We start from the raw sequence: 25521 nt of genomic DNA on the forward strand, positions 1-25521 counted from the left end.
CTCGAAGACTTACACAACACTTGCCATGGACGAAGCTCCGCCCCAGCCCATCAACACGGTTGAAAATGTTCCAACGGAGAGGGTAAACCTTGCATGTCTCAGTGGAAAGGCTACTGATAATAACCAGAAGAAACGCTTACCCCATGAGTCCCAAGGTAAGAGAGTTTGCCAGCTTTGCCCTACATTTGCCATTGAAGGGTTGTGGTTGTGAACCCTAGAGTAATACTGTCAGCATCTTGCCGATGAAGGTTTCACAGAGTAAGACATACGGTGCATTCCATCTTTTTGAAGTGAATGGCTAGCTAGTAGAATGATCAAGGGTGAGCTTTCGCATGGGCTCCTCTTATTCAACTAGGCACGGCTGAAGCATAGGTATATATAGATATGAATTACGCCAACACGCATGACTCGGCCGCTCGGAGCTCTTTCATGGATCTCGGAGCTCGGGGCTCGGGGCTCTACCCCAATGAGTTATCCCAGACGGATTCTCGGCGCTCGGGGCTTAAGCCGGCGCAACTGGGAGTGGGTACCTATCCCATAATTGGAATTAAATATACTGTCTTTCGACTGCAACAATTGCCACGGCTCAAGATATAAAAGTTGGCCCTCCCAAGCTACGAATCACACCTCAACAGTCAACACCATCAACACATTAAAAACCCAAGTCTTGGGAGAAACGACACTCAAACATCAAAACCAGCCTATCATAGCTTCGAATACCCATGCTTTCTTTGCTCTCCAGCACCCACTCGCCAAACTCCAGTAGCAGATTCCCTGGTGAAAGCTCAACCGAGACAACTATGAAGTCGGAGAACATTGGACAATCTGCATCTGCGCAGCGCCCCTGTCCCCGCGCCGCAGGATCGTTGTTGCTATGACCGGAGCAACTGGAGCCATTCTAGGAATTAGAGCCCTGATTGCCTTGCGCAAGTTGAATGTCGAGACGCACCTGGTGATGAGCAAATGGGCCGAGGCGACCATCAAGTACGAGACGGACTATCATCCGTCGAATGTCAAAGCACTCGCCGACCATGTCCACTCGATCAACGACATGGCAGCTCCGATATCAAGCGGCTCCTTCAAAGCAGATGGAATGATCGTCGTTCCATGCAGCATGAAGACCCTTGCAGCAATCCACAGCGGGTTCTGCGACGATCTAATCGCTCGCACCGCCGACGTCATGCTTAAAGAGCGACGTCGCTTGGTCTTGGTCGCGAGGGAAACCCCGCTGAGCGATATCCACCTGCGCAACATGTTAGAAGTGTCCCGCGCGGGCGCCATCATCTTCCCTCCTGTTCCGGCTTACTATATCCAGGCAGCGTCCGTGGATGAATTGATCGACCAGAGCGTAGGGCGCATGCTAGACCTTTTCGATTTTGACACTGGGGACTTTGCGAGGTGGGAGGGCTGGCAGCATGCAGAGCGTTGAGGTCTCGTGCAGGAGCAATCGGGTTAATCTCCGAGTGCTGATAGGCATATAGGGGCAATATCTTCCGATAGCCCCTTCGCCGCAGTAGTCTCCGTCGCAGAACTACACAATCTTTGGTTATATGTTATATCCCCTGAGCGGTCGCCCTATAGCTCCCCTGGCTTCCTCCAGAAAGGGAGGGATATTCGCCGCACTCCCGGCGATTCGTCCAGCGCCACATTTACTACCGTTCATTCCGGAACCGCACATGAAAGTTCCTGTAATTCAGGCGTTGAGTATTGTCCCGCTACGGAACTGGTCGATGATTCACTCCGCCCTTACGTCCATGTTGCTACTCAGCATATGGGAGAAGACACGGAACGATTCAGAATCTCGAGACCTCCAGGAGAGCGTACTCAACGCTCTCTTGGAAGCCAGCCAACGTGATGCCGATTTAGATGCAAATATCGAGCACCACTGCCACAGGACCCATTGGCTGTCCACTAGGCATGTCCGGGCGCTAATGAATTTGCTGGAGACTATTCGCAACACCTCGTTGTCAACAACGGGAACCTCTCCCAACCCGGCGTCTCACACGCCGGAACAAGTCCATCCGATTGGAGCCCAAATACCGTAAAACACCTTATCCACAGATTTTTGTCCGATCCCGGAGCAAATATCTGCCACACTCGGTGAAAGGTGAGAAGTTCTCCCACGGCTTAGGAAATCCTGGTAAAGAAGTTGCTGATACTGCAAATAGCGCCCCGGATGAGGCTTACCAGTTTCCTTGGGCGTCCACTGATCTGTCACCCATTGCATGCGTCGACGAAATTATGAATGGTGAGCACCGACGATGAGATATACCGACATCTATGCTAACGTCTAACAAAGCGCTATTCTATGATACATCTATGTATAAAGAATTTTTACAATAAAACATATAGTCTCTGTTCGGTTATTCACGAACGCAGCCCTCGAATCTATATGTGCTAAGTCAGACCACGCCTAAGCTTAAAGTCCCCAGGTGCGTGTTCGATAATGCATTTACTGTTGGTTTCTCGGGATGAAAATAACTATTACAGTGAGATGGATCTGTTCTCTATTGGCCAAACAGTGCCACAACTTTATTATCATTAATATTCAGAAAGTAATTATTTTTTGGCGAGTTCTGGAAACTACTTGAGACCTAGAGAATTAATTCTAGTAACTCTCCACTTAACGTCGCTCTCATCTCTATGATTTCTGAGCGCCAGGCAGAGGAATTTATGCACCTCATGACCACGCTTGAAAGAGGAGAGGCTTAGTGATTCCAATTTGAATATAAAACTCCGCAGGATGTTTTCTATAGTGGAAAATCGATTATATAATCCTATCGTGAGCTCGCTGTTGAGTCGGACATCATTAAGAGATCCAAGGAGTAGTTAAACACTATGTATAGCCCGGATTTAGCGGCTTAAACGGTACGTTCGTTAGTCTTGAACGTTTGAATATTTTCTAACTGTAATACGATTAGTAATAGAAATATGAATATATTTATTATGTACTCACTCTCGCTCGACAGAATACGTTACCTTACGTAGTAGATTAGGTTAATTTCCCAACGGTATCGGTGTAGGGAGCAACTGTTTACATTTATATCTCCCGTTAAGAATAGGCAGCAATAGTATCATGCTCTGGTCAGACCTAAGCTCCTAGGAACCTAGAAGATTTTATCTGAACGGACTGTTTTATTGGCTCAACAACCTCGTATATAAGGTCACGCCAGTAGAATGTAGAGTGTGTGTTCGGTAGTGACTGAACTATTTTACTGTACATCCTTCAATGCAAACAGTGCAACCTAAACAAGGAACTCAAGACAACCAAATCAAAATGTCACCAGATCCCCCACTACAATATGTATCTTTACATCAAGCCCCATAGATTTCCCCATCCGCGCGGCTGTTGCGGTTGAACCCTTACCGCAGCCCTCTGCCCAATCTCATCCAGGTACCGGAACTTCAGCTTAACCTGCTCAAAATCCGACAGATCCTCAAGATGTAGCTTCAGGCTTCCCCAGCGCAGGAACTTGATTCCGAACCAGAGGACAATGAAGCAGAGTGGCTTTCGAGTGTAATCAGTATTTTATCATAATGTTTTACGATGGGTTGAGGAACATACGGCAAGATAAGCAGAGAGAAATCCAGGGACCAAGAAACCCTGCCACAGTGCAGCGCCATTAGCGATGACGAGGACGACCAGGCAGCCGCAGAGCGCGAGGTACATGGTGAAGGGCTGGCCGTGGGAGCGCCAGGGGTAGACATCTTCTGCGCCCGGGGAAAAGCGTCGGAGTCGGGCAAAGTAGGGGGAGCTGTTGATCCTGTCACGGTGATAGTAGACACTAATTTTTAAGGTCAACATGGCATATGGGTCTACAGAGTTGTGGAGATTTTACCAGTTATAGAACCGGACGAATGCCCAGCATTCACAAGTCCAGACTATAATGCAGCTCACAGAGCCCATTTGGGAAAGGATCTCGAGTAACTATTTAACGTGTCAAAAAAAACTCTCAAATGGAAGGAGGAAACCCACGCTTGCGATAGTTGTATGCGGCGAGTTATTTGGTGAAAGGTACAAAAACGGCACCCACAGAAAACAACACGAGATAAGCATTGCCCTGACTGGCACCTGGTAACTATTCGTCTTTCCAAAGAACGCCAGGCACTGCAAGTACCACTCGCTGCCGTGGATTTTGCGGGCGAGGACAAAAAGCGCTCGGGAGGCGACGTATAGATTCGTGTTGGCCGAAAAAATTACCGTTATGAGTATAATCGCCGCGACCATATCATCGAGTCCGTGGATCTGCGAAAGCGATGCGCTAATGACGAACCCGGAGTTGCTGTTTATCACGTTGGCATCGGTAGGGTTGACCGGGGATCCGAGGAACGATGCGCGGGGGAGACTAGGATTGCGCCAGTAGACGTTGAAGCTAAGCAGGATTCCAGCAAGGAAGTAGATGATCCAGATGATGAAGCTTGTCCAGGTTGCGATAAATCGGACCGAGATGGCAGGCCATAAACTTTTGTCTCCCTGTGAACGTTTGCTGTCCGGGCGGGCTTCAAGGGCAGTGGCGGCTGTGATATCTACACCGACATATGCAAATGCTGCGGTCGAGAATGAAATACTGCACGAATCAATATCCATACGATTGCATACGTTGGGAGCTGTTCGTACAACAAGACAGATGCCCAAGAATCACCCGTCGCTGGGTCACGGGGGAAGATGGTGTCGTATTTGAAATCTGCGCCAGATTGAGTAACCTTCGTCATCGTCGGGGGAAGTAGTAGTGACGTACATTTTGTACCGATATGGCCTTCGGCCCCGGCTATTGAAGTCAGTTCAGATCAAGCAGAGTCTCTTGGGACAAGTCTCACCCCCAATGTTAATCGCAATCATACAAGCAATCACCACGCATATGCCAATGATCTTCAGAAAGCCTCCGATCACCTCTGACAGCCCATAAATCTAGCAATCCTTAGCGATACATCTCCAGTGTATGGTAATTATCGTCGCACCTGGACTCCGAAACTGTTGAAGAAGATGATAAATAACGGAACGAGGAAAAACATCACCGTCCCCTGAATGGCTTTCCCCGGATCCCAATAGTCGAGCACACCCGCCCCAGCCACAATTAGCGCCGCAAAGCTCATCGCATAAGTGAACCTAGTGTAGCAAGAAATCAGTTTGCCGGGTTACCTTCCCACGCATAGACAACCAAGTTGATGGTACCAATAAGCAATTCCGACCGCGATGCCCAGATCCTCGTCGACAAATGTTCCGACGTATTCCACCAGCGCACCAGATATCGGCCACAGGGTCAGCATCTCGGCAATGCACTGCATCACCAGCCAAGCGAGTAACCCCATGACCGTGGTAGATATGAGGACGGCGCCAGGGCCTCCGAATCGTAAGATCGATCCGCTTCGCACATACAGTCCGGCTCCGAGGACACCGCTGATGGTGATCATCTAGGAGCAAAGCAAGCTCAATTAGCGACATTGAGTGGGACGGGAAGAGAGACTGTGATAGTAGTGCTCACAAAAACATGAATTCCGCGCAGTTTCTGACTATGCGGGGCGTAACAGTGTATACAGTTAGCCACGGTGCGACTCGGGCCGACCCACTGGTCCCTTACTTAACCACGCGATCTCTCGGGTCCTGCGTGACATGCGCATAATCGATCGTGTCATTTGTGGGCACTGGCGACACATGGCCCACTGGTGCTCGAGGGGACACGGACTGGGGCGAGACGGATCGCATAGACGACAACTGCGGTGTGAGTGGAATCGCAGGCTGCTGCAGCTCAACCGTCCCGCCTCGCGTTGTTGCTGTGCGTGTTGAATGCAAGTCATCTCGAGTCGCATTCAAGTTCGTATGAATGGGAAGCCGATCAAGCGCTCGAAAAATCTCGTCTGCATCGACACTGCTGCTGTTGTTCGATGCCATCCTGTCGGGGGCTTCGTGAAGATCGACGAAACATACGACATTTTCGATCAACAGGGCTCAGATGGAGGGAATCTGGGTCAAAAGAAGAGACCCTGCATAGCACGGACAACGCCTCCGCCAAGATCATCCTGTGCTGAGCAAAATGGGATCGGCAGCAAACTAGCTGAAGGGGGTACAACTTCCCATCCCCGCGCAGTTCCAATCGTCCCCGTCTCCCTGAATCAGTCAATCAAGCCGGAAACTGATAGCCAGCGAGCGATCGATTGGCCCGCTTTAATGAGCTTGCTGCGGCACTGGGGTCCGGGCGCCTGCAGCCATGTTCCCCCTATCAGCACAAGGAATGGTTGGATCGGGAGTTTCCTTTACTGGTGGGATCGCGGAGGAATACCCGTGACTGGTATACCTCATGCACGCGGCAAACTTGCGGGATGCAGAGCCTCCATTATCTCACAGAGCGTATCCGAAAAGGAAGAGATCCCCGCTCTGCCAACCTTTTGAATCCCTGGATGTTTTTCCCACCAAATCTTTCGACTATTTACTCGATTCTTATAAAATCGCAACACTTTCACTGAATACGGTTGGCCTGAAGATCAATGTCCAGCTTCAGACGCGCCTTCAGCTCTTTCTCAGCGTCGTCCTCGCCTCCATCCGATGCGATCCCTATGCGCCGACAGGACGCTCCCGGGAAGTACCTGACAAGCGCGAGGCTGCAGGTGTTTCTGGAAAAGAGGTTTCCCAACCATCCTAGATTAAATTTCCATATTCACGTAAGCCCGCGGCCCAATAGTGTCTGGCTTCTTGTTCTATCGCTGATGTGGGGGTGCGGCGCTACAGATACATGAAGATGTGTTCTCATTCGACGCCCCAGAGGAAGTGACTGAGGTAAGCTCTTCCCATGTGCCCATGTGTGGACCAAAAGGATGAAACATAGGCTAATAACGTATTGAAAGGCCGAACTTGAGTAAGTGTTGACAACCCCCCAAAAGATTATGCCTCGGGCAGTGCAACAATGCGGCTGAGAAACAACGTGCTAACTTTTTCCTTCCCCCCTGGCCTGCAGGCAAATTTCGGACTAGATCACAATGAACACGAGGAAATGGGATGGGAAGGGGCTCGAGCATCATGCATGGGGCTAGTCCCTCCTTGACCAATTATCTGACACAAATGAGAAAAAAAAATTCAGTTACCTAATGCTCCTGACTGCAACGCCACTACCGCTAAGCCCGTCGGGCAAAGGCGAGCCTTGGCCGTGTGATGCGCGTAAATCCTCCCAAGGCTGATTCACATCAACATCTATGTCGTATAAATCGTGGCGGTTGGAAGAATCGTGCCGTTGTAATTAAGTGTCAAACTTTTCCTGTCTGACCACCATCACAACCATCATGGAGCTCGAGAACATGCCAGGAACGGGAGCGACATATGCGCCCACGATCGAGACTCTCAGAAACGCCTCGGTCAGCCACGTCGCATGGTCAGATCTGGGGGATTTGTACTCTCTTGTCCCATACCCAAAGGACTACTGGACGCGAGCAGAGACCCGACAATGTTTTACCACGGAAGAGCCCAATGTCCAGGTAACATGGACGGATGTGAACTCGGGGAATGACGGTAACTATCCATTGCGTCCGATCGATTGCCATGTGTTGATGTCTGGATAGTGACAGTACGCAGCCTCGGGTCATTGGCGGAATTGCGCGACTGGAACACCGATTCTAACAGGACAGGAAGTGACCTGCGAGTCATGTATGTGACTGGAATAAAAGAAGATATTGCGTATGTTGTGTCGTCTAACGTTGCGCCAGTTCTGTCAGTCAAAAAAACTCCTGGAGGCCACTAAACGTGACTCGCCAGATCTTCCAGGAGATCATCGATATTACCGGAGCCTCGTCAGAAGTCCTCGAATATCCTCTCGCCTTCTGCCGGAAGAGAGTTGGAGTGGAAGAGGCCTTCAGCAGTGCGCCTATGTTTAAATCCAATGACCATTCTATCGGTAGGCCGGTCGCATTCAAGATCCAATCATGCTTAACTGACAAAATCATAGAAATCGCTTACTTGATGAAATACGCCTTTTGCAAATCCCTTGAGGACAACTTGGACCCTTGGGTCATTCGCCAGACCGCAGTCTATCAAAAGTACGACACAGAAACTAACCAGTCCACCTGGATCTTCCTCAATCCTACCCCAGACTGTGTCTTTCAAAAACGCCTGGCGACACTCCTGCAGATCCCGCGCCAGGTGCTGGCTTTCAAACGCCAGCCGCTTCTTATTCACAACGTTCTTTCTGGGACATTCTTCCCTCTGTGGCGAGATTACCTCGCCTACTACGAGCGCAAGGTTCTCACTATTGTACGTTGCATCCTGCAGAAAACAGAAATGCATTCTAGATTAACATTCGCAGGCCAACACAAACATGGCCCAGCGCATAGAAGAGGAGCTGCGAGTAAACCATGAAACACTAGGCACCGTCCGTCATGCAGAGGCTCGCTGTTTATCGCTACAACCCATATTTAGGTCCCTCCGAAAAACCTTCCAGGCCTTGCACGATGTCAATGAGGCCCTAGCGGAGCGCAACATCACGCAGCAGTCAGATGCCCATGCGATGAAGCAGCTACTCAACAACTATGTAAATCTGGTGGATGCGTACACGCAACAAGCGTGGTTTCTGAAGAGTCGGACCGCATGCTTGGCAGTCTCCATCACGGACACCCTCTCTTTCAAGGACTCCAACACAGCGAAACGCCAGACCCAATATATGCTCGATTTGACGCTTTCTACCGTCGACGACTCCACAACCGTGCGCGTCATCACCATCGTCACGCTGATCTATCTTCCTTCCACATTCATTGCAGTAAGTGGCCAGGGTCTGTAGAGATATGAGATGTTTGCTAAGAACCGCGAAATAGACCCTCTTGGGAATGAGTTCCTTTTTTGAGATGGACCCCAATGATCACAACTTGGTTGTGTCCCCAAAGTTCTGGGTATACGTTGTGTTGTCCGTACCACTGACAGCGGCCACGTTATTATACTGGTGGGTTCTCAAGAACACCAAGCAGCGCATGAAGTCAAAGAGCAAGGAGGATACCATGGAAAGGGGCTCGATGTATGATTAGACATTATGCCCATTGTCTTGCTTTTGTATATGGGACGGATCATTTTCGTAATACTTTCTTGGCTGGCACATTAACAGTCTCGAAGAGGCCTTCCGCCGTAGCCAAGAATACCTCCGATCCCCCCCCCTCCTTCTCTCGCATGACAATACTAATTTGGTCCTTACGTTTTGGAGGACTAATGTGTGCCATCTCGGTCGGATCAGAGGTACTATGAATGGCCGAGACGGCCAATGAAAAAATCTGTTTGCGATCGCGCTTGAGAAAGATCAGCGTTTGGTTATCATTGCTGTGATGTATATGGACCATTTGCTTTTTCAGCTCTTTGATCTTCCATGTCTTTTGGGACAAATTGGCGTTGATGAGATACTGCTCTTGTGACAATATAACCAAACGGAGAGTTCCGCTGAGCACAAAAACTGTGCACGCTGTAAAGTGTGCAGCAGTTGTGGCAGAAGAGCCCTAATACACCGTAAGCAAATATTATCATCAGAATATATGCACCACACTCACCCTATGTGGAATCAACATGTCTTGGTACAGGGTGTCGCCCTGGGTTTCCCATGCTTGGACACGGAAGCTGACCGTTTCTTCTTGGGTCACCATGACCAGAAATTGTCCCTCGCTGGTGAAGCCAAAGAACCGAATGTCTGCAGCCGAGCCAATGGCAGGCCCCAGCCTGTTTATAGCGGATCTCGTGGTCATGGATCCCAATGAAGGGGCAGAGATTGCCGAGTTTGACCTGCTAGATATAGGAGAGGGGTGCCCTCTGTTTCTATCCGTTAGCACGCACTTTTCGGGCCCTTTCAGCCTCAACTACTTACCCATCACGTGTGGTATGTATCAAGTCTTCCGTTTTGCAAAGATATCGCAAGCATTCCATCTCGGTCCCACCCGGTTCCTGGGTAATAATGAAGGCAACCAACGCACCATCCTTCGATAGGGCAGCCATCTTTATAGAGCCCAATTCGGGGAGGGATGTGGGCTCTGGGTTCTGATTGATGGAGTCTCCCGTGATGGGATAAATACAGCACTGCAGCGGTACTGTTAGTGATGGAAAATTGGATCGCAGAGGAGTCAGCCCACCTTAAAACAGATTCCATCCAACCCGTTACAAATATAGTTCTCGCTGACCGATACACAGTTTACAAATCCCGGAATTTGAACGTCCACAGGCCTCGGCATATGCGACAATTCCCAGACCCGATTTTTTGTGGAAGTGAAAGATACCAGAATTTTACCATCTGGCGAGAATCTGCTTCCACGAGCGGAGCTCCCAACCTCCAGAGGCGGTGGCGTGGGCCCCGAGATTGCATTTGCCCCAAACGGCCATTTACGCCGCCTGAGCGGTGTATTATCGGAATGCCGCCTTCCGTTAGGTGTTGAATGATGCTCTAAGCGGCTGTAGTCAGTCCAGATTTTTTTCATTCGGGCTTCGATTCCCCCCGCCCCCATTCGATTTTCCCTTTGAGGCAGTAAAACTTTCTTAAGCAGAAAGTCAAGCGATTCGCATATCACCTTCGAATGGGGATCCTTTGGGGCTAACTCTTTCAAATGATCAAACCATTGAGTTACGGCTGGCGAAACTTGGGGCTTCTTAGGATTGGTGTAGAAGAGGTCACCATTGGGCTGCTGATATCGTCGGCGCGAAAATTCGAGGATACCATTGCGACCCTTCATCATGAAGGTGAGAACCAGACTGAATATGCAGCCAAATGACCACACATCACTCAAAGCGCTGACCTTCTCACCAGGTACTGCGCACTCCGGGGCTAAGTATGTCCCCTGCACCCCTATTGTCATGGTTGAGTCGCCATCTTTCGGCGAGTTTGCCTTGACTCTGACTCGGGAAAGACCGAAGTCGGAGATTTTCCACATTTCATCTGCCGTGTCCGCATTATAGACGAGGATATTCCGCGGTTTCAAATCCAGATGATAGCATGACACGTTAGAGAAACCATGATGAAGGAATGCCAAGGCTCCTGCCAAGGCAACTCCACGGTGATAGAGAGCCTTCTTCTCATCTAGGGCTTCGGGGACTGGTGGGTCGTGTAGACGGTCAAAATAGTGGCTCAAATCGCAGACCGCCAACGGGAAGAACAGGCTGTAGGTGGCTTCGTGTTGAAGAATGGCGAGCAGAGTCACCAGATGGTCGTGCCTTTCGGGTTGGTGCATAATATTCCTCAACACTTCCAACTCCTTATCAAATGCTTGCTGAATTTGAAAGTCCTTCCGCGCAAGTAGTACTGGATTTCGATTTTCACTGTCTCCGCTCGCCGAACGCATATGGTGCATTTCAATTTCGACTTCCCACACCTGCCCAAAGGCTCCAGAACCGATCTTCCTCTGTCCCAGGTACGGGAGGGGGCACAGGCTCTGCTCATTATCTAAGTATTTCACCTCCTTTTCTTTTTGCAGCACGATCGCACAGAACCTCAGCTGCCTGGTGTAGAAGGCACCTCCGCTGTCCGGAAATAGGCCTTCAGCCCTAGCTTGAGAAATGGGCAATTCGGCATCGGTCAAGACTGGGGTCGTTCTCTCGCAGTTATCTCCATGTAGAATCAGACTCAGAAACTGGTCCAGGACCGACGTGTCATTCCGCGCTCTGTCCATAAGCACAACTGCTAGGACGTTCGAGAGACTTTCCAGGATCCGATGAGCAACGCGCTTTAAAAGCTTCCCGTCTGCTAGAAGGGCCTTGCTCACATATTGTAAAAGCTGTTGTAAATCTGGCTTGTGGTTTCGGAAGACTTCATTCGCGGTGCCATGCGGGAAAAAGCGCTGTTTTCGATGGTTTTCTGAGAGTCGATCGCCCAGAAGGGTCTTAAATCGCTCGCAGAGCAGGTTTATGTCTTCTCTCGGCATGGGGACGGTGGGAGGAATGGAGAGAATCGCGAGACGAATATATAGCGACTATGAAGAGGAGAGGGACTGTTCATTCTTAGCAGGTGTTTGGGTTGATTACCGAAGAAGCTCAACTCGGACCTGGCAAAGGAAGCGAACGGAGACGATTCAGCGATGTGCTAACGAAGCGGGGCCGCAATAACCAAGCACGATTATTTGGTTGGAACTGGCCGACTCACAGGCTGTTAATGAATCGCCGGAAATAAAGTGTCAGGCGGTAATGGTGAGCGCAGATAAGAGTCCCCGCACTGGAAAAGGAGAAATGTCCGGGCAGGCGCTTGGGCAGGTGCCAAAGCGGGTGATATCTAGCGACCAATTAGGGCACGAGGAAAGATTGAGGCTGTACAGAAATCCTCTGCCAGGGGTCGGCTGACTTAACGTTGATAGGTGATAGCTAATAGACCAGGATTTGAAGACACTTTCAATCGCGTTTGCTTGCAAAAGGCATCGTGGGCTCGTGGCCATGATGAGGCATGGTTGAATATGGACATGACGGACAGAGGATTGGGGGGCCGTGGTTGGGGGGAAGTCAATCTGTAGGGGCCGCTGACCCAAACGCTGGAAGTCTTAAGAGCGCTTTCAGGGCTCATCGAGGAGTTCAAAAGTGATAGAACCTTAAGAATTAACCATAGAATAGTGGAGCACTTGACTTTGCGTTCAATGTCCTGAGCTTTGCTATCCTCCATCTACTGCCAATGGCGTCCATGGCTTTTTGTTCCCTGAGAATGAACACTGTTGTTATTCAGTGTCGTGACAAGGATTAAACATATCTGAACATATCCCAATTCTAATCCTCGGGATATGTTTAACATGCAATTATATACACAGGATCATGTCTGGCTGGCTGGTGGGGCTTTCCTGTCTGGGCCGCCGCTGTTATGACGCGGTCAGGCCCAGGCTCACTGAGTAAATGTCAGCACGGGTTTATGCTCTGTGATCGGGGTCGTTTCAGTCATGTGATTGCTCAATCCAGCTTACTCACCCAGCACTCCATGTCCAGTCAGCAAGCAGCCCATGGTAGACTATACCCAAAAAGGACATGTCCCACAGGGCCATCTATTCTACGGTGATAACTAGCGCGATAACGCTCGAAGTGATGCGGAAGATTACGTTGGTTGGCAAATTGTCCGTGCGGCCTCATTTGTCTCCCGTCCATCACGCAACCTTCATTACCGACGTACCGCGGCTCCAACAAGATCATCTGGGCCTAGTTAATTGAAACAGGTATTGTATGAGACCACTGGCTCGTTACCTGGTAAAAGGGATGGACGGATGACTCACCATTTTATAGCTTCCACGATCCTGCGCACTTCCTGGTTAGGCGCTTTCCCTTATTCTCCTTTCAGAGGGAAGACGACCTCCTCATTCTTTTATTTCTTCTGCGGCATTTACAATGCCTTCGCCGTATCGGAGATCGTGCCGAGACTGCGTAAAAGCGAAGCGCCGCTGTGACCTGAATTCCCCATGCTATCGCTGCCGAGTTCGGTCCTTGCAGTGTATATATGAGAACCCGCAAAGCACGAGACCTGTAGCGGAAGCTCAAGTCTCAGACGGTGAAGACCCAATATCGACAGTCTCCCCGCAGAGTATGACCAGTATCAACGCTGCCGAGATGCCGGAAGTGAATATGGCCGTTGGACCCTTGGACCTATATAATAATGCTACCGCGGGTCTGACCTTGACTGGGTCAGAAATTCCTTTCTTCCCAAGCTACGACCTGGACTGGCCAGATATCATGGAAAATATCGACAGCTTTGCGGTCCCGGATCAGGTTGGGGCAGATAATACAGCACCGACTCGAAGTGTCCTGGCAGGTGAAATATATCAAGAACGAATTATTTCGGCCGTGAAGCAATTCAAATCCTGGCCAGGTATGTACGCAAATCGAGGACATATTCCGTTCATACACGCCCGGTTATATACAGACCACCTACCATCCGTCATGCAAGAAGCTCTGGGAATTTGCTCCCTTAATGCTCAGAGAAATAGTCACAACGAGCACTTGGTCAATCGGTGCATCAGTCAAGCGGCGCGACGACTATTGAAAAAGCACTGCGAGTTAGATGATATGTCCATCACTGAGCAACTAGCTTCGGTACAGGCATTATGCCTCTATCAGATCGTTCAACTGTTCGATGGGGATATTGCGCTGCGATCGCAAGCCGAAGCGGCGGGGCCTTTCCTGGATCGATGGCTTCGCCAGCTCAAGTGCTATGCCAAGCCTGTCAGCGATGCATTGAGAAATGCGACTCCCGTGGGATCCGCACACGATGCATGGCGGGCATGGGTATTCGATGAATGTGTACGACGAACCCTGATCGTCGGGTTTTCCATTGAAGGGCTCTACTCGTTTCTCAAGAACGGTTGGGATGCCTCTCACCATGATTTTGCGGAACTTGGTTTCTACGCACAGCGGGCGCTCTGGACTGCGCCATCCGAATATTTCTGGCTGGCAGCTCTGCAGGACCACTTGTTGCTTCCAGTGTGGTTTCGGACATGGGAGGCTGATACTGCTCAAGCGCAACCTTCAGACATGGAAGAACTCGGAATGATCATGATGGGGTTCATAAAGGGAGTAGATTATTGCCGTCACTGGGCAGGAAAAGAGGCTCTTGATCAATTTGGTCTCGCTTTACCCGAACTCGGCTCGTACCCCTGACCATAGCAATCTAGGCTTCACAACATAAGGCCAGGAAATCTCAATGGTCCAACATAACCTCTGTCAGTTCAATCAACTGCTTTCCCCCGTCACTAGACGCAATCACAGAAATGGTCAAGCTCGTCTGCTTGCGTTGTGTGCCTGTTTTCTTGTCCTCCAATATAAAAGTCTGAATGTGCGCAACAGAACCAATGCCGTTATCTGTTGCATCAGATGAGGCCAGCAGCTCGCGGCTACTTTGCACACTGATGTTGTATGTGCGCCGTGTCTCGGCTATCACCTGATCATAAGCCTCCTTGGGCACATTCTGACCATTGATACTGTATGAGATATGATATTAGACTGACTAACAATCCACAAGAGATTATAGATGGAAGGAATTACCTAATTTTCAGCTGAGGGCTCAGTCCTTCTTCCATCGCCTTTTTGCTTAGACCATCATCTGGCTGGTAAAACAACTTGTTGAAGAGGTCTTCAAGCCAGTTTCCAAGAGGAGTAGGATGATAGTCCATTTGGTCTCCCATAGTGCGTGGCGTGTTGTGGTATTTCAAATTGAAAAGCTCCCTGGCAACTTGTAAATAATAGCCAAACAGTGTGGTGGACAATGAAAATGAAGGTAAACACAGATGCCTGCTGACTGGTATTTAAATACATCTCTCCCATCAGTCCCACAAAGCTTCCACTAGCCTTCCACTCAAAAGAGGTGGAAGCATCTCATAAAAGTCTTCCGCAGCGCTTCCGCACCTCTTCCGCACCGCCCCCGCAAATGATCCACGGCAGCGGAAGCCTGATTTGCCACTGGGGGAGTCGATCCAGGCCTTGTCCCGACCATACAAACGGGTTGGGTATAACAGTATGCATTGAGATTGAAGGACTAACTAACGAGTTACATTTATTTTCGAAATCGGCTTGACCAATATTCGGTACACACATGATACTGTAACTCTTTCTGGATTCACCGCCAAGGCCTCGGCGTGGATTAATCATTGAGCGGGCCGTGTTAAATTGAAGGGCACAGTAAAATACGCTTTGTATATTACAGTACACTTCATTGAATGGGCTGCTTGAGCTGAAAGCTACAAGTCAAAGCTGTCCAAGTCAAAGCCATTCGAGATTAAACCCCCTTAGTATGATACTACTAGATATTCTGTTTAAGTGTATAATTTGTCCTAATAATAATTAAATCAAAATTACTTCGAACCATTATGGTTCTAACGAGCTTCCCTGGATCATAGGCACAGCGAATAAATTATACATAAATTTCGCCACCTCTGCTGTCTGGACACTATTGGGGCCTGCAGATATCTTAATGAGACATATATGTCTGTTGTGCCATATTCCCTGGTCCTCGATAGCTTTTCAACCATCAAAGTTTCCAAGTGATTAGCGGGAGTGCTGATATCTTGTTGGCAATCTCTATTCAATATATCATTAATCATGCTGGTAACCATTTATAGTCCCAAGGAAAGCCCAAATAACTAGGGCCGATCCTGATATTGAGCGAAGAGACCACTTCCATTTATCTATAGTGTCTTCTCAATCGAACAAGCCTTGAGATTCGGCCTCATCTTGAGTCTCTTCTCGGCGCTCGCCTGGGAGAATGACCGCGCGATCAAGCTTGTAAGGCAATCCACGGTGACGCCCTCGGATCATCACGACGCAGATGACAAGCTTGCTGAAAATTGTAAACTGTCCACATAGAGACGTGTTGACCGTAGGATATCCAAGGCTGAGTCCAACATTGGCGCTGAATCAATGTTAGATGTGAACGTGCCGGAACGTACAATCAAGGATAGACAACTCACTAGGCTGAAACAACTTCAAATAACACAGAGAATACAGAAAAAGCCTGGAATTGTTATACGAGGCCTCTGCAAGACTGGAAGGTGGCCACTTACCGGAATCGAAGTATCTGCGATCTTGCCTGCCTCAGCGCAGCAGATGCAGAAACAGCCAAGGAACATATACCAGAGGTCGAAGCTCAGTTGGTTTTGAATATGCTTGACGAGATAAGACCGGCCATCAACAGCTTCGTCTACGTCAATGGTCTCACTATAGATACCCAAAGACCTTTCCTCATAAACGTTGGAAGCTCTGATGCTTATAGCAATCGGGTAGACTGCGATGTACATCATGACTAGCAAGCTGAATTGCACAGCTGGGCTCACGTTGGCCAAGTTAAAGGTCGCAGCACCAGTATGACGAGATGATGCTGCTTGGAAGATTGCAGCAAGTACCCGAGGACCAGGTGCGAGGTTGTTGACGGCTGGGTTGTTCAAGTCCAAGGTAACAATGAGAATGACATCGATCGAATTCATGATCAACAAGATTCCAAACAGGGCCCAGGTTGGCCGACTTGGGAATAGCAGCGTATAACATCGTCGCGGATGATCAAGCAGGAAATTTAATGACTCTTTGAGCGAGGACCCTTCCGGAGAAAGCTTGAACATGAGCCAGATGATGAGACGAAGAAGGCAAGGATAAAATGTGTTCCCGGCGAAGGAGAGAAAACTCATGAGGAGCAAAGGGAATGTTGCATCTTGAAAGGAAATCATCGAGTCCGGTGTCAGAGTAAAGCCAAGGTTACTGATCATTGTCTGAGAGGAGTAAAAGCCCCTGCCGTAAAGAACAACTTAGGATGAACTCGATTTCGAATGACAGGCCCAGAACTTACCACCAGACATTGCCTTGTCCACACTCGGCAAGGTACTCCCGGTATTTCGGATCCGCATGTAGAATCCATCCTACCAGACAGATTGCACCGAAGATATGGAGACCGAAGAAATATCCTGTCACAATCTTCAAGAGGACTTTCAAGCTTCGATACTCGATACCACCGAGTCTCTCTCGATCTTCAGCAGTCAGGTTGTGGAATTGGGAGTTCCGGCCTATTGTAGCAAAAGAAGATATATTAGGCAAGTCAAGGGGCTTCATGCCACTCTGCGTTGTCATCTGGCTCCCTCGTGTGTGACTAGGGCCGTTTCCTAGAACGAATACAGAGGATACAACGTGCTCAATAGTGCGAGAGCGTGAAGCTATGCTTCTGGTAGACTTCTGACGCTGAAGAGCTCTCTCAAGCCCAGCTTTCATTGTCTAGTTAGTGACTAGCTCAACCTTGCAGGACTATGCTATATTATTAGGACTTACCATCATCTTCATCGTCCGATCTTTCCTCAATCTCAGAAAAGGGTGTCCCTGCAACGTATTGGTGAGGATCAGACAGAAGGGAAAATTGTCGGTTTGATTTTTCGGGTACCTACCTCTATCACGTCTCCATGGAGGTGGAATATACAGAGCTCTGTCCTTATTAGCAGACGGCCGTTCATCGTCAGCAAATTGAATAGCTGGTTTTGTCGAGCTGAGGTTGGAGTCGACTGTGGTATCTGCAGTGGCACCCTTGACGTCTTGGGAGGCGCTAATGCAAGTCAGTATCCACAGGATTACGGGCCATTATTTGGGGTTTAGGCTGGAATGACCCACATCAAATGGCTGTCCACGGGGCTAGTACGCGTCTTCTCCTCATCTGAGGCGCCTTCCAGGTGATTCTCTCTCAGGTCTCCATCCGCGGTGTCGCTTGAAATGGGATCATGCTTGAGTTGCGCCTCGGCATCTCGCCCGTCGGATGGCTCAGGCCTCAACCGATTCAGCGCTATATCGTATAATCACTGGCTTAGACCTTTGAGTGTTACGGTGAGAATGGGTGGTTGCCACCCACCAGTTGCTTTGAGATGCTTTTCAAACCATCGAACCCGAAAAATAACAACGATTATGTTGATGAAGCCGAAATTTCCCAAGATTGGAATGATGTATATGTAAACCTGTTGATAGGTCTTCAAAGCCTTGACGTCGACACTTGACACCCAGGCATGAGCAGTTCTGATTAGTCGACTTGATGGAAACTCGAGACGACGGTAACTGCTTACGTATTGAGACCCGACTCAGTCGAGGCGCTAGCACCGAAGAAGTAAGCATCGATAGCTCTGAGGTTACCATAGGGGTAGACTATCACCAAGCTTAGAATGCCCAGGGTGATAATCCACGCGTCTGTCAGCTAGAATTAGCGAGCGCAGAAAGTATCCAGGGCACAGAGACCAATCAGCGTACAATGCAGCGTAAGAAAGTTTATAGGTGGCTTCCACATGGCACGATATAACGCAAGATGATACCCAGGGTGAAGAACTTGACGGGGCCTACAAAATTGGACATCATTATCATATATTGCAATAGGCTCTCGTGATTTTGATAATTGCCGCATACAATATCGTGCAGCGCCACATGCGGGATATATCTAGCCAATCATGTTTGGCGCCTGCTGCGCTCTCGTCGTGGCTTGGCCGTTCCCTTCCGTCTCAGACACTCCACAGTAGAGTTTTCAAGGCGGCTCAGCCTGTTCTCACGGTCGGCTCAGGCCATAACGTGATGATAAGACCGAGAAGCAAAAAGCATCCCTCAGCCCTTTTTTTTTCAATTACCTAGTTAGGTTTAGTGTAATAAAAACTTCTGTTCGCAAGGTGTTCCTAATTATCGCAATAACTCAATCGCACACTGATAAATGCTTCAGGTTATCTTGAGATAGAGATAATATGTCTAGCATACCTAACATTCTACAACTGTTCACGTACCCGGCTGAGCCACTATTTTAGCTGTGGAATAGCTGTCGATCCAACAGTGGATTCCAGCCTCGTTTTTGCCAATCAGCCCAATCAGCGTAGAGTCCTTCCTACTGAGCCAATGGATTGCCACATTTTCTCTATCTCTCCAACCTTGTTGGCAATCATGCCCTTCACCCGCCGCCTCTTCGCTATCAAGTTGTTACGGACATTTCTTTCGCGAAGTTGTTCCGAACTGAAATTGGGCCTCTGCCGACGGCGTTCAACCGAACAACAAACTCTGTATCCGAGCGACACCATGTAACTCGATTGAGCGGAAGTTCAGGATACGTGAGCGCGAATTCAGCCCACAGAAAGGTCTAAAATGGTAAGATCGAACCCCGAGTTGACCATGTCGTTAGAATTATGCATGCACTCCAGTGTAGGCGGCCACAAAGTTAAACCTCGCTCCTCAAAAAGGGTTTTTCCCCTTGCGCGTCTGATCAAACGGGTTCTCATAGTCTTTCAGTGTGCGCATTATCTGATTCGAAAAGATATAGTCCTTGGCCGAAAAATCCTCGATGTCGTTCATGTATCGCGCAGTCCTTTCTAAACTGCGTCAGACGATGGTGCTGCCGCTATTTAAGAAAGCGGCCAGTTAGAAGTGAGAACATACCAATTAAATACATTTAGAATATTGCGAGATCAATCTAAATTCAAATCTATTGATCTGCGGCTTACTCTCGCGCTTCCCTTGTCGTTAGGTCTCTACCTCAGCGAGGAGATACATATCACTGGACCCTGTAGGTCAATGCGCAGGGGGGAGGGTAGGAAAGTTAGATCATAGATAGGTCGATGAGGTCGTAAGGTTGACTAGGAACGGCTAATCTACCGTGCGATTATTCTCTTTGCCTCAAAACCTGGTAGGCGATATTGTCCTTGCCTAGATGCGCCGCAAGCATCAGCGGTGTTCGCTCTTGGTCGTCCAGAATCTCGCGACTCGCACCCGCCTGCAGAAGAAGACTGATTATACTGGCGCGTGGCACATCTTCCACATTGGCTAAGACCGCGTGGTGGAGGGCCGTTTGCCTGCCCTTGTCCTGTGCATCCACCTTGGCTCCCATCGATACAAGCAGCTTGACGATGCTCTCGTGGCCCTCCATCACGGCATAGTGCAAAGGCGTCCACCCATTGTTATCCACTGGATCTGTTATTGCCTGTCTTCCCAGAAGAAACCGCACAGCCTCTAGAAGGCCCCGTCCGGAAGCTCGATGGAGCACCGTCATGCCGTTTTCATTGGCAGCATCTATGTTGGCTCCGCTCTCACAGAGCAGCCATGCCATCGAGAGGTCGTGGTGCTCTATCGCCCAATCGAGGACGTTGAGTCCATGCTTATCCCGAGGGGTCAGGCTCGCATTCTTGGTAACCAAGAGCCATTTAATTGATCTATCCCCACGCTCAATTGCATGGTGAAGGGCGGTCTTCCCCTTCCCGTCCTGATGGTCAAGTTCCGCCCCTTTCTCCAGCAACATCCAGACAATGTACCGATTCTGTCCTTTCACTGCCTCTAACAGTGGATTTGATCCGTTTTCGAACTCTGCGTTCACGTTCACCGGGTTAGACCTTCTGCTGAGCAAGCGCTGAATCATTCGCATGTCTTTCCATTCGACTGCGTGCCTGAGTGGCGTCCATCCGTCAACAACGGAGGGATGGTTCAGATCAGCCCCCTTCCTCAACAATAAATCCACGATGTCGTTTGGGCCGTAAAACATGGCTTGCCTCAGTGGAGACCAGCCCTCGCAGACCTCTGCATTGACATCCACCAGGCTGTTGATCAATATCTTTGTAATGGAAAGAGGTCCATACCGTATTGCCCACGACAACGGAGTGAACCCTTTACCGCCGCGAATGTCAAGCCAGGCCTTGCCGGTCACCAGCTTGTCCACGATGTTATCGCTGTTCCCCATAGACCATATGACGGCGACGTGGAGTGGGGTATCGCCGTTCTCATCTTGAAGATTAGGATCTACCGTCTTCTGTTGCAACAGCAACTCCACAAGAGCGGGTCTGTTGTACTGGACAGCCCAGTGTAGGGCTGTCTGCTTGTTGGAACACGAAGCGTTGATATCGACTCCGTCGTCAATGAGACGTTTGGCCAATCCTTGAAGGTTGAAGTATGTGGCGGCGTGCAGCCCCGTCATCCCATCGAACGCTGAGCCATCCGTGCCCGCCATGGCTTGGAATGCCTGCTTTACCTTGACCCTATCTCTGAGAAATTCCAGCGCCAATTCACCTGTCTGGGAGTCGTTTTGTTGCCCTCCGAGGCAAAGATGAGTCGCCCAGTGGCTGGCGGCATATTTGAACAACGGGCGCGTTGTGTATTCGCCAGGCTGATCAAACAGCAGGTATTTCAGGCATGTCTTCGCCATGTCCAAGTCAGCTTGTCGTGGTATGATGCCTTGTTCCAACAGATATTTTCCGGCGGAATCGTGCACCAGACAGAGTATCTGCGTTTCTATATCCATAACGACCAAGCCAGCACAAACTGACGTCCAATCGACCTCCGTGAGTATGTAGTCTTTGTTAAGACGCCCTTTGCTGTATTGAACAGCAAAGCTTTCTTGGATCAAGTCGGGGGTCAATGGCCCTTTCGCGTGCATGATCCAAGTCAGAACGTGCTTGGCGAGACCGCGTTCAAACTTGTTCTCTTTCTCCTTCCTCGCAATTTGCCGGATGGAAGCTGCAAATGCGCCAGATTCGTTGCCGGGCAGTTCTTTCAGCGCAGATTTGATACCACCAACCGTTCCTTGCTCACTCAGGGCGTCCATATGCAGCTTAGTTAGAAGAAACCTACACTAGGTCAAAAGAATTCTTCCTTGTCTGATGGAATCAAAGGGATTGAACTGACATGCCCTTGGATGCCGCTATGATTTCGCGGACAATGACCCGTTCGAATATAAGATCAAGACCCTCCATCCTCCGTCGCATCAAGTCATTCTGAATCCGCCATTTAACGTAATTCGTGATGTCGTTTTTATTTGGGACAACGTGCAATCTTTGGGGCCTTGAGAGCTCAAGGCCAACGAGCGTTCTTGAAGTGACCAGAGCCCTAACGTTGGATGGCAATTGTTTGACGAATTTATGCATCTCGTTCCTGGCTTGTTCGCTCTGGCAATTATCGAAGGCATCAATAACAAGGTATACCGTACGAAAGTTCGCAACCTCGGCCTTAAATAGGTGGAGGTAGTCGGATGACTCGGGGAAGATCTTTGTACGGCACCAGTAGTCGTACTTATCCTTCAGCTCGCCTTTGATGGCCTCGGTCTGTTGTTGCAGAAGCTGTTTCAACAAATTGATGAGAATGTCCGAGACTGTTGGCTGGTGGTCTTCACTGTCTTGAAAGTAGAGGTAGATGCAGCTGTCCCGACCATTCCCTCGAATATCTTTTTCGATCGAGTCCAGGATAAATGCGCTAAATGCCACAATGTCAGTGCTTGAGTACGGCTCCGTTCAGCTGTTAGAATGCTTACGCCAGCATTGTTTTGCCAGATCCAACTATCGAATGACCAAAATTAGCTGTGGATCAGGGATGGATAAGACCTACAGCGGCGCGTACAGATTCCATGCATCCACAGATATCGGGATGGATTCGTAGGGGTTTTCCATGCTTGAAATTCTTGGCGTGTAAGAACCCATTCCCCGGTCCCTGGTGCAAGTTGGCCAAGAAGCATCCGGTGGTATTCGAGAAAGTCCAATGGAGACTGGAGAAGGAGCCAGTCAATTATGAGAGCACCTTTAGGCATGCGTTGGTTATTTCATTTCTCACTGCCTTTACTGGTAGACAGACGATATGACTTGCTGAGTCCCCCCTCTCTCCCCCTGAACAGTTGAGCTACCTCCGATGGAGAACGCAGGGTGACTGAAGGCTGCAGTTAGCACACTTGATCACTTTGGGTCATGTAAGGGGTACCGAAGACTGCAACTCACTGTTGTAAAAGTTCTGCGCATGAATGTTGTGGTTGTGATTTCCATCTCCTTGGTGCAGTGCTTGATTACCAGATCCAGTGTTCTCTGCATGGGCACTCCGGCGTTCTACTGAGCTCCATTGTGTCACTATAAAGAAGTGGCATGGAACTGTTAGAACAGGAGAACTTCAATTCGATTGTTGAAGCTGATAAAGCACAACTTTAACTAACATGAATGTTGGAAGACAGTAGATTTGACCTTGCTACCCTCTGCTGTCAGTCTACCACTTAAAACAACTACCGGAGCTTGTTGCAGGAGTGCACATAGTACCCGAAGCCATGGCTGAAAGCTCAACGCTTGAGGCTGCCGGTCTTGGATAGATCACTTGGCTGCATACTTACTTGCCGTAGTGGTTGGTCTGACTGAACGTTTCCCCTTTGTTGACAGTTCCACCTGTCACATGGAAGGCATCGCCATCTCCAGCCGCCCAGTTCTGAACGTTGTTATCGCCGATCTGCTGAGGGCCTGTGCTTCCGAACATCGATTCCATCTCGCTATCTGCAATGGACGGAACTACCTGAGACAGCCGGTCCAGAGCCCTTTGCAAATTATCGACCTGATCTGCAAGCTGGAACACTTTGTTCTGAGAGAGCTTCTGGATGTTCGACAGGATGTCTTTCATCAAGTCTTCCACTCGGCCGCGTTTGCCGATTGTGAGCACCACTCGCGTGTATATATTCTTGATCGAGTGGCCCTGAGCCTGCTTGAGAGCCTCGAATATCGTTAGGAGTTCCCGAGCCTTCTTCTCGCATTGTTGCAGCATCTTCTCGACAGAGGTTTTCGCCGTGGTATCAAGCTGGGAGACTCCCCCTTTGGCACGCGTGAGTGAGTCATGCACAAGGGGCAGTTGTTCGTTGACTTCGTCGAATGCTTTGGGAAGTCCATCGAATGTCTTGATTGTGTCATAAATCTGCTTGATCAAGAGGATGATCTCGATGGAGCCGTTGATGAGGGAGATAATTTCCAGTCCAGTGGACATTGTAACTGTGATAAAAGAAGCCGGCGAGTGCTCGAAAAATAGAACCGTGAGACAACCGGGGTATCAGAGATCGGCACTGGTGGTGTCGGAACGTATTCGGGGAACTGAAGATCTACCACCGTTCTTTTAGTTAGCCAGATTGCTTAGACAATCCTGGGTGAGCGGGTTGCACACACGATTCGAGATCAGAGGTTGATCAGTGCGCAAGATATTGTTGCGGGAGACGACTTGAGCAGAACGGGCAGGAAAGTGCATCAACTGAGTTTAATACCAACGCTGCCGCGGGGTGCGCAAAAAAACGCGCCCGCTCAATCCAGACTCACTGTAGGGTGAAGGAGACACAGATTACTAGTAGAGGCTATGACCCTAGGCTATCAGCACGACTCGAAAGGCACGGCAAAAAAACGGTAATGGGTGAGGTGAATAACATGGTTTATTATGCAGGTTGATAAATCAGCATCTCTGGCCAATCCTATCTTGCGAAAAGGAGCGAGGGCCCGCAACCTGTCATAGTTCCCGAGGGCTCTGAGTTGGTGGCGTTTCTGGCTTGCATATCAAGTACGAATTATATGCGTGGAGGTATGTGAGCCAACCACTAGCCAGTCGGACTGACGTGAAGATCCAGAGTTGGAAATCGTCTCGTTCAGCTGGAGGATTGCTGTCAGCAAAAGTGGAAAATTAATTACAGCCTCCTTTCGTTACCGTTGTTTCTCCTCCCTTTATTTCCTATGTTTTTGTGGGAAATGATGCCCCTGCGCACCAACTCGGACCAGTTGACTCCGAGTACAATCGTGCTGCAACGTTAGCATGATTTTTTATTACAGACGCGCAACAAGCAATAGAAATCGTAACTATTGGGGTTAGTACAGATTTCAGAACATCACTGTCCCTGCCCGTAGGCGATGAGTTGAGTTACTAGTGAGGAGGTGCCTCGGTAACTTCAACCCGGGTTGATGACATCGTGGGGCTGATACCGTCCATCCATCCAAGCCCCGGGCGCACCTGCATACACACATTCCGTAGTGTTCTGAAGCCGCCCATTACGAGTCAGCTGGCCAGGCGGGTGATAGACCTGCAGAAATCGCGCGTGGAGGGAGTTTTGGCCGTGCGGCTACCCTCTCCCCTCTCCCCTCTCTTCCAAAGCCTTGGCCTGCATGGCTGCTCCCCTCCGTCAAGGTTTCTCCAAAACTCTTCTCCATTCCACGAACCAAGCCACTCACCGCAGCAGCCTCGGGTTTACAGGCTCAGGTTCCCGGGTTGAACGCAGATCTCGCTACTTCTTTCATCGACTCCTTGCCTACAGTATATAGTGGGTTATCCCCTGAGGCGAGTACCATATCTGGTAATGTTACTCAGTCTGTTCTCAA

The 25521-nt window shown here is 49.5% G+C and overlaps 9 protein-coding genes across 9 annotated transcripts; 3 read left to right on the forward strand and 6 right to left on the reverse strand.

Annotated features, from left to right (window-relative positions):
- Positions 1-874: 874 nt before the first annotated feature.
- On the forward strand, positions 875-1429 carry N7482_007879 (UbiX family flavin prenyltransferase; the record flags this gene model as incomplete). The annotated part of the gene is made up of 1 exon (XM_056690003.1): positions 875-1429. The coding sequence occupies one exon, from the start codon at positions 875-877 to the stop codon at positions 1427-1429; it is 555 nt and encodes a 184-aa protein (XP_056542432.1).
- Positions 1430-3310: 1881 nt separating this feature from the next.
- On the reverse strand, positions 3311-5890 carry N7482_007880 (uncharacterized protein; the record flags this gene model as incomplete). The annotated part of the gene is made up of 10 exons (XM_056690004.1): positions 3311-3508; positions 3566-3785; positions 4119-4568; positions 4619-4685; positions 4740-4769; positions 4819-4909; positions 4960-5107; positions 5174-5412; positions 5484-5511; positions 5580-5890. 10 exons carry the CDS (start codon positions 5888-5890, stop codon positions 3311-3313), a joined length of 1782 nt encoding a protein of 593 aa, XP_056542433.1.
- A 1382-nt stretch (positions 5891-7272) lies between these two features.
- On the forward strand, positions 7273-9000 carry N7482_007881 (uncharacterized protein; the record flags this gene model as incomplete). Its single annotated transcript, XM_056690005.1, has 6 exons — positions 7273-7498; positions 7549-7633; positions 7693-7880; positions 7932-8236; positions 8289-8738; positions 8794-9000. The coding sequence occupies 6 exons, from the start codon at positions 7273-7275 to the stop codon at positions 8998-9000; spliced, it is 1461 nt and encodes a 486-aa protein (XP_056542434.1).
- Positions 9001-9039: 39 nt separating this feature from the next.
- Positions 9040-11862, reverse strand: N7482_007882 (uncharacterized protein; the record flags this gene model as incomplete). Its single annotated transcript, XM_056690006.1, has 4 exons — positions 9040-9459; positions 9511-9766; positions 9822-10030; positions 10228-11862. 4 exons carry the CDS (start codon positions 11860-11862, stop codon positions 9040-9042), a joined length of 2520 nt encoding a protein of 839 aa, XP_056542435.1.
- A 1627-nt stretch (positions 11863-13489) lies between these two features.
- N7482_007883 (uncharacterized protein) lies at positions 13490-14560 on the forward strand (the record flags this gene model as incomplete). The annotated part of the gene is made up of 1 exon (XM_056690007.1): positions 13490-14560. One exon carries the CDS (start codon positions 13490-13492, stop codon positions 14558-14560), a length of 1071 nt encoding a protein of 356 aa, XP_056542436.1.
- A 40-nt stretch (positions 14561-14600) lies between these two features.
- On the reverse strand, positions 14601-15084 carry N7482_007884 (uncharacterized protein; the record flags this gene model as incomplete). The annotated part of the gene is made up of 2 exons (XM_056690008.1): positions 14601-14880; positions 14945-15084. 2 exons carry the CDS (start codon positions 15082-15084, stop codon positions 14601-14603), a joined length of 420 nt encoding a protein of 139 aa, XP_056542437.1.
- Positions 15085-16096: 1012 nt separating this feature from the next.
- On the reverse strand, positions 16097-18701 carry N7482_007885 (putative potassium uptake transporter; the record flags this gene model as incomplete). The annotated part of the gene is made up of 10 exons (XM_056690009.1): positions 16097-16307; positions 16366-16409; positions 16459-17176; positions 17235-17643; positions 17708-17755; positions 17821-17975; positions 18041-18209; positions 18276-18412; positions 18484-18604; positions 18665-18701. 10 exons carry the CDS (start codon positions 18699-18701, stop codon positions 16097-16099), a joined length of 2049 nt encoding a protein of 682 aa, XP_056542438.1.
- A 1475-nt stretch (positions 18702-20176) lies between these two features.
- Positions 20177-22815, reverse strand: N7482_007886 (uncharacterized protein; the record flags this gene model as incomplete). Its single annotated transcript, XM_056690010.1, has 4 exons — positions 20177-20209; positions 20262-21999; positions 22058-22621; positions 22754-22815. The coding sequence occupies 4 exons, from the start codon at positions 22813-22815 to the stop codon at positions 20177-20179; spliced, it is 2397 nt and encodes a 798-aa protein (XP_056542439.1).
- Positions 22816-23512: 697 nt separating this feature from the next.
- Positions 23513-24154, reverse strand: N7482_007887 (uncharacterized protein; the record flags this gene model as incomplete). Its single annotated transcript, XM_056690011.1, has 1 exon — positions 23513-24154. One exon carries the CDS (start codon positions 24152-24154, stop codon positions 23513-23515), a length of 642 nt encoding a protein of 213 aa, XP_056542440.1.
- Positions 24155-25521: the final 1367 nt, after the last annotated feature.

Source organism: Penicillium canariense, assembly GCF_028826845.1.
Source record: "Penicillium canariense strain IBT 26290 chromosome Unknown utg000004l_segment0_segment0, whole genome shotgun sequence".
NCBI lineage: Eukaryota > Fungi > Ascomycota > Eurotiomycetes > Eurotiales > Aspergillaceae > Penicillium > Penicillium canariense.